At 40.0% G+C, this 13,995-nt stretch overlaps 1 protein-coding gene across 2 annotated transcripts in view; it reads right to left on the bottom strand.

Moving 5' to 3' along the window:
• Positions 1–13,995, bottom strand: part of CDH13 (cadherin 13) — a 443,548-nt gene that overhangs the window by 277,661 nt on the left and 151,892 nt on the right. For both annotated transcript variants that reach the window (XM_063168107.1, XM_063168108.1), the window contains exon 3: positions 12,227–12,435. In XM_063168107.1, the coding sequence (XP_063024177.1) occupies positions 12,227–12,435 (209 nt within the window). The remainder of the gene's footprint in view (positions 1–12,226; positions 12,436–13,995) is intronic.

Raw genomic sequence — 13,995 nt, 5'->3', positions numbered from 1 at the left:
ACACAAAATCTGGGATTAAAAGCCACTGAAATAATGTGAAACTTCTGAGATCCTCTGAAGAGCTGCTTGATCAAAAAAACATTAATTTTGCAGGGATTCAGCTGAAGGCAGAAGCGGCATTAAAAATAACTGAAGAGGTTTTTTTCCCTGTTTCACAGACACAAAATATAACTGGCAGACTGTGACTACCCACTAACATTATGCACAATTAATATTACATAGATCAACTTGATGCTAATAGTATCCAATAGAAGGGACCAGACCATATGATAGTCCCACTAATGCTTTCAGCTTTCCTGGCAATTAAACAACATGGAAGCACTAACAATTAACATCAAGGTCACCCCCAGATAAATTCTGATTTGGACACTCCTCACAGCAGATTTATGAGTGGATTCAAAGCTCATTAAAGCTGGTGGAATGACTCCTGTTGACTTAATGGGGATTGCATTTGGTGCACGCTTGCTGTGTTTTCCTATGACAGATTAATTACACGGTTTTGTGAATAATCAGGCCTAAAATCAGCCCTGTAACTTAAAGCTCCAAGCCTTGCTCACACACTCGTGTAGCTTTGTCAGGGATGAGTCCGAGTGTTGTAGATGTGAGCCAAATTCAGAGCCAGGTGTCCCCCAGCTTTGACTTTAAATCTTTAAACTAAAGTTTTAGCATCCCCTCTCCTTACTTCTGCCTGAATTCCTGATTTGAGGGTCAATTTTGAGGGTCAAGTCTGGCTTTAATGACCAAACCAGCTTCAAAAGGGTGGTTGTTGGAAGTGGAGGGAAAGAGAGAAAACAATGGTAGGACAACAAAATACAGCAGCACAGAGAAAATGAAACCTTCTGCCAATAAAGTCAGAAAAGTTCTCAGGCTGCCCTGCACATCCACACGAGGGATGAGGCCTGAGAACTCCAGTTTTGCCCTTGACCTGTTGCTGAAACAAATCACCTCCACTGAAAAATAAAAGTGGGACAAACAAATAAAAATTTTAGCACCGAATTACAGTTGTTATTGAAGCAGAGTGGATAAAATAGCCAACTGTATCAATTTTAAGTTTTCAGTCATGCAGGAACATGACTTTGTTGAAAAATTGTCAAATATTGTTCCTCTTTTTTATCTCAACTTATATATATATTCCTATATCTCTATTATGTTTCTCAACCTGAAATTATAATGTTAGCACTTAACTGTGTCAAAGTCTCTCCTCAATATTCCACACTGATGTCTCAGTCATGTTTCCACAGACATAACTGGAAATAAAACACACCTGAGCAGTTCCAATGAACCTCTCAGTTTGGAGGTTCAGCTTTGATATAATCAATAACAGAACTGAATTAATCAATGACTCTTGACTGAGGTAGTACCACAACAAATCATGAAATCCCCATCTCCCAAACCAGAAACTCAATCTAAGTTGTTGGTTTTTTTTGTTTTTTTTTTTTTTCTAGCAGGCCATTCTGCTGCAAAGGACTGGCAGGATTAATGCAAACACAGAATATTTGTGTAATGATCATCTTAGTAGAGCAAGAGTTGAGAGTTTGCAGCAAGGGCAGCAATAAGAACAGATTTAGTGTGAATATTCTTGTTGCAGATACCAGGTTGGAGTAAATCCCTGAGTGACCTGGGCCCTCCCACCAGGGGATTTGTCACCGGCACATCTTTCAGCAGTCAGGAGTGTCTTTTCAAGCAGAAGTAGCTGAATTTTTATTTCATCTTCAGGGAAAAGGAAAAATTTACAGGTATGAGAAAATTCTCTCTGTGCAGAGAAGAAACTGCAATGCATAGCGTTTGTCAGCCAATCAGGAATTTTGTGTTTATTGGATTTTTTTGTCCCTGAGTTCAACAATATCCAAATCAAAACGATCTGGCTCTGGAGAGCACTTGAGGCCCCTGTTGCAGGGAGGTGACGTGCTGCCTTATCACCACCCTGCTGGGCCTGAAGGGAGCCCTCTGCATTTTGATACAGCCTTTTCAGCAGCATTAGTAGTGCAAACATGAACTGATTTCTTGCTAGTATTCTTTTTGTGTAGGTCAAAAATTCAGGTAATACCAATGCACCCTAATATCAGTGCAAGTATAAAGCATCCATCATCTCCTAATTCTTCATGGGATCACACCCTTGAAATCCCTGGACAAAAACATTCTGTGCCAATATCTGAGAATAAAAGTTTGGTTTGGTCTTCCAAATTTAAAAAAAAAAACCCACAACTTATACTATCACCTTTTCCCTGGTGATTAGAGGATAAAACTTTCTACTATACAACAGTATTCAATACTGTAATAAAAGCCCAGCAAACATTTAGCATCAGATGGGTTCTAGAAGAATTAAAGAAAGATAATTGGGTTTTTATGGGTTTTAATAACTCACAGATTATCACCAATAGGTCTGCAAGCTGTAAATCATCATCTAATGGATGTATTTTGCACATTTGTTCTAGTAGTTCTGAAAATATTTTGTCCATCAGGAGAGTAGGGAAATGCTGAATTCTGTGATGCTCCTTATTAGCAGAGTCCTTAAAGCTCCATAAAATCTGATCATTTATGCATTTATATTCACAGGAGAGATGTCTAATCTGAAATTCACACACACACAAATAAGACTCCAAGCTTCCATTTACAAATACACAGGTCATGTCACACGTTTGACCCTTTTTGAGACAAACCAAACCAAACCAGTCCATCCACACTGCCTTGACATCACCTGGCCGCATCAAATATTCTGCAACACCATTGGTAACATTAAAGAGATTTTAGATTTGCACTTTCTCCCTGTGCAATCACAACCCCAGGTGCCCTCTCAGTGAGAAACTGTATAAACCAAGTAGCAAAACTGGTTTTTTTTTTCCTCAGACAGATGAACTGCTTAATGCAAAGGTTATTCACTTTGATTTGGTGGTGAAATAAGTGAGGGGATGGATGATTAATAACTCCAAGATGACTGCAAGCATTAGCAGAGTTGTTTATTATGAAGACACCAAATTGCTCTAAGCTTTAACTCTGACATTCTTCAAGTTGCCGAGTTATTCTAGGTACTTAAAAAAAAACCTAGCTGCAAAGTAGGATGCAAAGAAATAACCACAAAAGCATCAAAATTGTAATGATCAACAAATAAGGAATTTTAGGTCCAAAAGAAGCCATCTGTTTTTGCAATGACAGAATCAATTCTTGGGGGAGGACAAATGCAGATTTTTATCCTGTGATGCTCCATTAAATGTTTAAGATGTGTGCTGAGATAGGTGTTACTGTAATAACCATAATAAATGTTCCTTTAGGATTGTGGAAATCAGCATGGAAACATTGGGACAATCATTAGAGATCCTTATTGATGTGTCCAATGAGAGAAATTGCTAAACTCTTACTCAGGGAATTATCTTTTCATGTCAATTATTTCTCTTATCATGGCTCTCTCAAATCCATGCTGCCTCTGGAAGCTGAGGGAGAAGCAGAGAGTGGGAAAACACCAGCAATATTTTGTGTGTCTGACCCAAAAAAAAACCAAAACCAAAAAACCTTGAGCTTGGCTTTGGGCACAACTCAGTTTGAGTTCCTCTTGGAACTGTCTCTGTTCCTCAGTAAATCTGAGAGCTCTGGGGTGGATCTGGGGTAGTTGTGGTGCACCAACTGCATCATTCCTGGTGCTGGATGAAAGAACAGCCATGGAATAAATGGACAATTTTTCTTCTTTACCCTCAGTTGCACACATTCTCCTGGTTTCTGTAACATCTCTTTTTCAAGATGGATTTGAGGACATTAAGGCTGTCATGGCAATTCTGATATCATATCAAAATTGCCAGCTCCTTTTCCCTAATCCCTCATTTAAGAAGACTCTGTTCCTACCCTGATGTGAAAAACTAAGTATCAAAAATAAAGATATCTATGCAAATGCCTCTTTTTAGAGATGTTTGTATTAAGACAGGCACACACACATTCTGTCCCCATGTACTTAATAGTTGCTCTTTGAGGATCTTACAGGATGAAAGCCACTTTAGAAATGAAAGATATTACATATCCTAAGAGAAATCTACTTATCCTTTATGATCTCGCCTAATGTTCTACTAAATCATTCTTAGCCTCTTGCTTTCTTACTTATATCCTCATTTACTACATGAATTTTAAATTTAAACCTTTCACAAAGGGTTTCTTTAAACCTTCTTCTAAAGGTGTGTTGTTCCCCACATGTCTGTCATGAGTTTCCATAGAACTCCATCAGTCTCTGAAGATTGAAGCATAGGATTGGCACAGTTCTGTCTGTTCCAGAATACTTCCAGGCCAAACACAGAACAAAAAATACTGGAAAAATAATTATATGCCAATGCATGATGGTTTATCACTAATCCCCAACATTTAGTGGATTCTTTCTTTATATGGATAAAGGACAGTTAATGTAGAAATCATAAAGAGAAGCTAATTTAATTCAAAACATCCACAGATAATTAATCCAACATTCAAATTCTCATAAAATGTTTTAGTCACAAGAAGCAAATAGGTATTTTCTTGGCACTATGTGCCAGAATCCATTTTAGTTCAAATACAAGATTTTAACAACCCTTGAGCAAGTGCTCTCATTGAGGTTTGTGGAAACTTTGCCATGAGATCTTATGGATGGAGGATAAGACCTCAGTGTGTTTTAAAAGAAAAGAGAATAAAATTGGTGCATTCTAGAACTGCGTCTGGTTCTGAGTTTCCACAAAAACCTGAAGTTTCCACCAGAAGCACATCAAGCCACAGTGAAATGGTACCTGTTGCAGCAGGGAGAACCAACTGAGCAGCCTAAATGCAGCTCAGGGCTGAGAGGAAATCTGTTTGTAACTGGTTTTTAATAAAATACATTCATTGCAAAGAATTTTGACTGTCATTTCACATTAGTCTCTAAATAATTTGAAATCGTTAACAGGGTCTGTGTTTGTCTCAAAAATAATCTAATTTCACCTTTGAATCACTGCTAAACGCATTAAGTTCTTAGCCCTCCTTGCTACTGAGGAGCACAAAGTGCCTTTTCCTGGGTAACTACACCCTGGCTCACATGGAATCTGAATGTAGATTACTCACAAAAAGGCACTGAACACTCAGGGAAGTTAACACCTTCTTGTTTCACAGGCAATTATTCATGTTTCCAGTCTATAAGACCATTTTTCTCTCCTTAAATAACCAAGCACTTCTCATTTACATGCTGAAGTTGCACACTAAGGGAAAGAGGAGGAAAGGGAGCCCACACATTTGATCTAGGCACTTACACACACAGTGAATAAACTTATGAGTCACACTTTGTCCAAAAAAGGAACATTAAATTAATGAAAACCACCAGTGGCTCCTGTTCTTTATAGCATTTACTCTGGTATTCAACACAATATGTAATTGTTGCTATGGCAACTGCCACATCTCTTGGCACCATAATAATTCTCAGATAAATAGATCTTTGTCAGAGCAAACTCCAAAGCCAGTGGATATGAAACCTGCATTTCCTTGGTGCTGGGGAAGGAGGAATTCAGAGCAGGCCTGAGGAAGCACAAGCCTGGCACTGGAGGGGAGGGGAGGCTGCAGAAGTGTGGGTGCCCATTAAATCAGAGCTGCTCTGGGGGGAATGCAGGGACACCCAAAAACTGCCCAGCAAAGGGGCAGGGGAGCCACAGCACTGCCAGGCACAGCTCCTGCTCCAGGGCTTCAGCTGAAACCCTCTGGAATCTGATCATTTCAGCACGTTCTGGACCAGGCTGAGGCACAAAAAGGGAAAACAGGTGATTGGAATTTCTGTGGAAAAGAGGTTGAGGAAATTTCTGCTACAAAAGGAGCTCTTTGTTGTTTCTGCAACAGCAAGTGGTCTGCACAGAGGATTTTTATAAAAATATCGTTTAAAAGGCAGCTAAATGACACTAGAGAATGACCCATTGGTGAGAACAAGCTCTTGCTTTCATTGACATAAATTGAGATGTATTTTGTGCAATCCTAAAAGTAGCATTACATTTCTTTAAAAGAAAAAAAATCTATTCAGTGGTGATTATAGCACGGAAAAGTCATTTACGAAAATGCCACCAATACATAGGTATTAAATTCTAAGATCACTTTTACCTCAGCTTTTGATGCATGAATTCCAAGTCAATATGTGTTTGCAGTGCGATAACAAAAGTAACAGGAGTGATAACAACTTAATAACTAGGAGAATGTTAATATGTTAAACTTTCTGCAAAACTGAACAGTGAGAAAATGACTTTTTTTTGTTGTTTGATCTTTAAGAAAATCATTCTTTATATGCCTGAAGGACACTTTCATATCTGAAGGGAAAGGATCTCCTCAGCTTTTCTTGAAATGGTATTCTGTACACAGTTTTGATCAGTATAATAACTCAAACGTATCATAGGTATTGATGCACCCCCTGTGACTTATTCAATTTTGTGCCTCTAAAATTAAATGCAAAACATGGTATTTTATTTATGCAGTGTATCCCTTTCTGCTGCAACTGCTATATGCAAAATCTAATAACATGGAGCTCTTGGAGCCTGTTTGTCAATAGCTCATATGAGAGTCCATCTCCATACCTCTGCACAGTCATTTTCAGCCTATTTGGAATTCCGTTCTAAACAGAAAAATGCTAATATACGTTAATGGGAACGATTGCCTGCTATATCAGAGAGGCTGATTCTTGATCTTATTTTCCAAATAACTTATTGAATTGCCAGATGACTAAACTCAACTATTCACACTTCCTCGCCTGAATATTTTCTGCTGTGAGAGAATCCTGATTCATAATAAGATTATTGATCCGTTATCATCTTTCTAAGGCAGAAAGCCATACATGTAGGATTTAAGGCTCTAGGCACTTTTTATCTCATATCCATAATATTTGCAATCTCTATCCTGTGGGGATAAGCAGAGAGCAAGACACAAACAAGAAATGCTAAGGTTTAAATCCAAGGAGCTTAGTTTCATTATTTCTGTTCGATACTTTAGGAAACATGCACAGGCAGAAAGCAACTTGCACAAAAGGCAGAGGCTTGGTAGGAATGAGGATTTGGGTCTGCAGGGAAGTTTCCAGCCAGGCTGCTGAGGCTCTGGAACAAACACAGTGAGTGCTGGCATTGGGGAAAGCAGTGATTTGACAAAGGGAAAAAAAGCAGCAGCTTCTGCCCAGCCCCTGGCTGGTACAAAGTGCACTGGACAAAGTAACAGCACTGGGGCAACTTCATTTCCTTCAGTCTGAGCTGCTGCTGGAGATGGCTTTAAACTTTGTCTACAACATGCTGTCTCTGGGTGTGCTCCTCACCCTTATCTCTTCTTTTCTTTCTCCTGTTCCTTTTCTATCTAGTGCCTGAAATGTGTCCTGAGGGTTTGACAGTTTCTATTTAATCATTTCATCCTTCTGTATGGAAGGCTGCTGAGCACCATGCAGTGAAGTTACTACCAGCCTGGAATTTCTGAATTTCTGCCTGCCCTCTTATCTGCTCTGGTGCCAGACTCTTGATATCTCACTCCCCTCCACCCCTCACCCTGTGTCTGTAATGGTGTAGCAAATAAAAGTTCTAAATAACTCCCTTTGCTGTGGGGAAGGAAAAAAAAAAAAAATAAAGGCTGCCAACACAGAGAGGCAGAGACAGATTGTGTCCCAAGGTTTCCTTTTAGCTCTCAGTACACTGAGGGTATGTTCATTAAAACCAGCACTAGATTTCAGAGGGGGACCAGGACCAGCAGACACCATTTTATTTAGCCTTGGAGGACAAAGTTCACATCTCAGCTTGCCACCTTTTGCAACTCACCATTTATTATGAGGCTCTAAAAAAGCCTGGCAACGCTTTCTGCCTTCCACAAAACCTGACTCTTTCAATAAATACATAAATCCTCTAATGTCTGGACACATGTTCAGATAAGACGAAATTTCCAACTTTCAGTTGTCCTACTTTCTCCATAAAACAAAGCAGGGATCAAGCATTGGACAAGACACAAGTTTAAAAAAGAGGAGAATGCTGCCAGTCATTGGCTCAGCCATTTTCTCCTCAGCTAGGGTTTATGAGTGATTTATTTTTCCATTAGGGATTTGAGGCTTAGTAATTCTCTGAATTATTCAGAATGAATCCAAAGTTCATTTGGGGAATTCTGGGTGAATCAAGACATTTCCAGGTCTCTTTTTTCTTAATATCCCCAAGCACTCCAGTCCTGACTGTGTGAGAGGGCATCAAGCAAACGCTGTCAGAGCAGGGCACAGGCAGGGCAAGGCACATCCCAACACTGGGATTCCATGGGGAATGTGATAGATGAGTGATTGGATGCTTGACTCTCACATTTAAAAGGCAAATATCATGTATATATGTTAAGAGAAGTTTTATAGATGTATAATTGTGTTTTACACTCCTTGTGTTGTTATCAGGGACTGGACTGGGTTTGGGACATTTGGGAGGGTTGGCTTGTTACTATGGCAGCACCTGAGCTCCAAAAAAGATATAAGGAAGTGATTTCCACCACTGGACAGGGAAGGAGGAGTCCGTGGACAGAACTTTGGGAGAGGCTAAAGGGTTAAAAGGTGAAACCTCCATTGTGTGCGTGAGCTCATGGTGGGAAAAATCCTCTGCTCTCGGGGTCGTAATTTTTTCTCTATTCAGTCTTCTGTTGTGTTTTTGATAAGGTTTTAATAAACCTTTCTAAATTTTTGGAAGTGAGTAGCATTCCTCACAGGAATGTTCCATTGCTCACCAGCACTGCTCCATGGGAAACGCATGTGGGATTCCTCTTTTTCACTGAGCACTGATTGCATCAGGCTCCAAGGGTGTACAGGCACAAAACCATTAAAGAGTTAACTGTTCCACCTGTCACAGACTCTTCTGTACACTCACATTCAAAAGCCTCTCAGAAATGAAGGAAGATTTTTGGGAATATTCCTCTCTGTCAAGACAGAGACCAGTGCATCTATCCAAAACCACAGGAGGGAGGAGGCACATCCAGCAGGCTGCAGAAACCAATTCCAGCTGGAGGCTGATCTGGAATCCAGTGTGGAATCTGATGGACAGATTTCTGCGTGTATGAATATCTGTAGCAGAGATTGATGGGGTTTAGGGTATGTTAGACATGCAGACATCAGGGAAAGCAGCAATGCAGTGTCTGCCCCTGTAGGAGATGGTGTGACCATGGCCAAGCTGGCCCGTGATTGAGGAACCACCTCTGCCCATATTGCAGCCATGGCACCCCTGGATGGAGAGCTGCAGGCTCTGCAGGTCTGTTATGCTTCTGGCAGAAGAGGAGGAAAACAGGCCTGTCACATGCAAACAACAGCTAAATACTAAGTGACATTCCAACAGCCACTGATTATACTCTGGCCATGAAGTTAATTTCGTTAATCACATAGGACAGATCAGTGAGGCCAGCTGGAATCATCCCCCATCTTTCCAGGCAAGAACTGCACCCCTTCACCAGCAGAATACCAAAAGCTTTTCTGCACACTCCAGATTGCACCTCTAAATAATTTCCATATTCATCCAAAGTATGGTTGATAGCAATCAGAAAGTTTTAGGAGCTAGGAACTCTCTGTTCCTAGGCTCCAGTGCCAGTCAGCACATCAGAAATCATTGTTGAGAGCCATTCCCAAACACGTTGGGAATCTGCAATTAGCAACATTAACAATGGGATTTCACAGATGTAGGTTACATGCTTTCAGAAAAGAAATGGCAGTTGCTGGCAGTGGGGAAATACTTAAGAACTACTTATCCCCTAATTAGACAAGGTACAGTTCTCTAAGTACTGAATGCTAAACACTGCTCCAGCATGTGCTCATCTTAACCCCACAGAATTATGCTGAATTACTGAGGTTCCATCTGAGCATTTCTTAGCCAAGGCTCCTTGCATAAACAGATGGAGCAGTTCTGCTGTTTCCGTGCTGACACATTTAGACTGCAAAAGTACAGGATTAAGTTCAAATTTATCATAAAATCACTTTAGATAGGACGCTGCAGTCTTTATATCCTTCTCAAGTATGACAAACAGAAAGACAACACTGTCTGGGTGGTGTTTAAAACAGGCAAATAGATGAAAAAGTTTGGGAAGAAATATTGGTTTAACAGCTACAGAGGACTGGGTGAGGCCAGAGCAGGACAGCCAGCCCCAGAGATTTTTATATTCCCTTGAAGGAGGGGTGATTCTCACTAGATGGATTTCCCAGGACAGGTTAAGGCACCATGTAACTCACAATGACATTGCAAACACTAAATCCCACCTAATATGGGTAACAGGTGCTTACGGGCTGAATATTAAAATCCAGAAAGAGGTGATGAATGCAGGTTGAGATGAGGTTGTGATATTGTCACCTGTGAGGAAAGGCTGGCAAGTGGCAGAATTTGCCTGATTTAGTTTGGTTTTCTCTCTTTGAAACAACACAAAGTGGTTGGAACAGAATCCAGGAGTGGGGCCAAAGCAGCCCTGGCTTTCAAATGTAGTCTGGAGAGAGATTTCACCAATAGGCATCAATTGATATTGCTGGAACATTCTGAGGGGAGACTCCCCAGAACCCAAACAGAACGTAAAGACAAAGGGTCACTGGCAGAGCTTTGTCATAATCTGTGTAAATACACATCCTGTAACTCCTGCTCATGAGACAAGATTTCCCCTAGATTGTAACTTCCATAGAATATCTGACACGATTTTCCCTAGATTGTAACTTCCATAGAATATCTGACAAGATTTTCCCTAGATTGTGACTTCCATAGAATATCTCTCCTCACAGATCTGGAAGGGCTGCTTCTCTAAGAAAACCAGAATAAATCTTCAGAATGTGATTCTCAGAGAGTCAAATCTTCACACATAAACCAATCCCTTGAAGTTTAACTCCAGGCCTCCTGTCAGAGACGTCTCAAACTCCTCAGTGGTTTTAGTAACTTCTAACCAGAGAATGATCATCTCCATTTTCAAACTGCTCCTAAGGTTTCAAAATAAAACCATTTGAGCATTCTTGTGAATGCACCAGAAGGAGCAAGGCTTGCTAGTCTGAGGCACAGGACAGCCAAGTGCCCAGCTTGCTCCTCAAGTGTAGCTTTCCTACTCTGAATTTGGCAGTCTGTGGTCCTAAACTCACAGCTCCTCCACGTAAGAGACTCCCTTGAGTATGACTGCGTTAAAATTTAATTTTGTGAAGAAACGGCATATTTAAATAAAATTAAATTCCATTTCAGTGTTCTGATCAGCTTTCTGCAGTTACACATTCTGGTTCTTTCTCTCCTGCTGGCAATCCATATTCACATGGTGTGCTGCTTAAAGTGCAGCCACGGACTTTCAGAAGGTTGTTCAACCTTTCTCCTCAGGATAATTTATTTTTATAATGGAAGGCTTAAGTTATACTAATATATTGTTGGGAATATAAGGAGAATGCTGGCAATTGAATGTCTAAATACCAAATCAAGACAGCACATCAGTCATTTTTATCAAAGTTTCTTTATACTTCTGTGAAATTATAGGTCTGGAAAGGTACCAGGCTTAATTGCCTAGTAAGCCACAACCTTGCCTGCCTCTCTCCTAAATGCCAGGACACAGAAGTGAAGCTATCTCACATCTCCTTTTGTTACTTGCAGGGGTGTGAAGTAAATAATTCCATTTATAATAATTCAATTCAATTTCTGAAGTGCTTTATCCCCCTAAGGATGAGGTTTGTTTTACACTGAAATTCAGGAGAGGGAAAGAAAGGACAAAATATTCAGTGGACAGAGCAGAACAAAAATCAGCAGGTTACAGAGACAGAGTGCAAATGTGTGCCACTGTTTGTGTGCAGATGTTTAAGCAATTTACCACCCAACAATGTCAGATAATCAGACCAATATGAAAATTTAAATTACACAGAATTCATTCCCACGCACTTAGACTAGGAGCAAGACGTGAAGGTTCTGTAAATTCTAAATTACACATTTAAACTATGATTTTCCATTTTTAGTTGTGGCCAAACTGTGATTACCTGGCATGACATACATTGGAAGAAGCAGTCAATTTTCATACTTGGGCTCTTTCATTTGAATAAAGTCTTTATGAATGTTTAGCATCCCCACCTGAAGATGTAATACATCTTCCTCAACCCGGGAAATTTGCATCACAAATTAAACCAAGAGCTAAAATGTTACAGCAATATCTGCATTGAAGACTGATTTTGATCTCTGCTAACAGATTAAAATTGCCTACAATCCTAGGCGACACATGTAAATATTTAGCAGCAGCATCTCCTTGGCCCTTTTTTTTTTTTTTTTTTTTTAATCTTTGGTATTTCTCTTACCTTTAATGCCCCACGTTTTTCATTTGCTTCAAGGATAAAGATTTCTGCCATATCCTCGGCGTGCTCCGACCGCGCGTGCACAAACAAGGCTCTGCCAACTTCTGATACGTTCTTGAGTGCAACCAAATTCCCATCGAGTTCCACTCTAAAGTCTGGGTTAGAAACTTCAAAGTTCAATTTGTTGTTCCCCTGGCAGTCATCAAATTTCACTGGGGGTGAAAAGAAAAAAAGGAAAAAACACATTGTAAGTATCCACTTTGGAACACAAGCTTCAGATATCTTTATGTTATTAGGTTGTCTACAGATTTGGGAAGAAATGTCTCTCAAAGGAAAAAAACTTTCAAAGAAATTCTATATTTTTTTTATTCTTCTTCATAAAGAAATGTATGAATGAAAGAAAGAAAGATGAAGAGACTTTGACCAGTCTAACTGGGTGGCAGATAAATAAAACACTTTGGACATTAGCCTTTTGGGATCAGACCTCCTTGTGCTCCTCACCCCAGCCCAGGACCTCCAAAGGCTCTTCTGTGGCAAAGTGCTTTCAGATATGCAGCACATCTTTAGGCTCAGCACTGGTTGCTTACAGAATATTCAGCCCCAGGCTACTGCAAAAGTTTTATAAAACTGAAAAACTGAGCTCTAACATTTCTTACTGCCAGGATTGTCACATAGTCCATGAGCTGCTCTGTATCTAAGGATTGTTAGAACTTTTAATTGAATAGTAGATGTCAATAATCCTGTTTCACTTTACATGGAAAGTTTAAAATATTTAGGAAAGCTGGCACAAAGAGGAAAATATTCCTAAGGCACAAAGATTTGAGACTTTGTCTCAAATTGCTTCTCTGAGTAATTTTGCACAAAGAACTGGATAAAATATTAATGATTTAACTACCAGCTATATCAATAAGAGATCTTCACCACAAACTTGCAATTGCTAAATGAACTTTTCAGGTTTTGACATCTCTGAACAATATATTTGCATGTGAAAGGTTTTTCTGCAGACAGCCTGTTTTGTATTCCCTACCTTCTCCTAGAGTTACTGCTGCTGCAGACTTTTCATTTACCTGTATGTTCTCACTATTTTTATTTTACATTTCACTTCCCCTGGATCTTTAAAAACTGCATTACAATTTCAGAAAAAAAACCTACAGACAGTGATACCAGCTACATAAAATCAACAACAATGGAGTTTTACTACAAAATAAAACACTTGACATAATTGTTTAAATTCACTGTATACACTTCTAGTACTGAGGCATTTTTTTAAAAGGAAGAGAAACAATGCCAGAGTCTCTTGTGGCCAATCCCTAAACTCTTCCTGGCTGTGGAATTTCTATAACTGGTCCTAAAGCACAGGAATAGTTTCATGGTGGGTGGCCACTCAACACTCCTGGCAAGTTACACAGAAATCCTCTTCATGCAATTCTGTATTTCTCTCCAGGCAGAACAACATGAAGGCAGGGCTGCCAGAGGACCCCATGGAGACCCTTCCTTTCTGAGCATTCCTTGGGATCCAATCCCAAAGCAGAACACCACAGGGGAAAAGAACCGTCACCCATTCCAGAATTTACAACTTCAATTTATGATGAATATTGATGAGATGGGTTGAATTAACAATTAAACAATGCCAAAACCTCACGCATTCAAGCAGAATAAGGCACAAAAAGAGATGTGAGGCACTGTTTAACAAAGCAAAGAGTGGAGGGTTGGCCTTGGGCTGCTCCCAGCCACCCTGTCACTGCCCCACCTCAGCAGAACTGAGGAGAAGG

Source organism: Melospiza melodia, chromosome 13 (genome assembly GCF_035770615.1).
Source record: "Melospiza melodia melodia isolate bMelMel2 chromosome 13, bMelMel2.pri, whole genome shotgun sequence".
Classification (NCBI taxonomy): Eukaryota; Metazoa; Chordata; class Aves; order Passeriformes; family Passerellidae; genus Melospiza; species Melospiza melodia.
The sequence above is the reverse complement of the archived record's forward strand: the minus strand, read 5'-3'. Positions and strand labels throughout refer to the sequence as shown.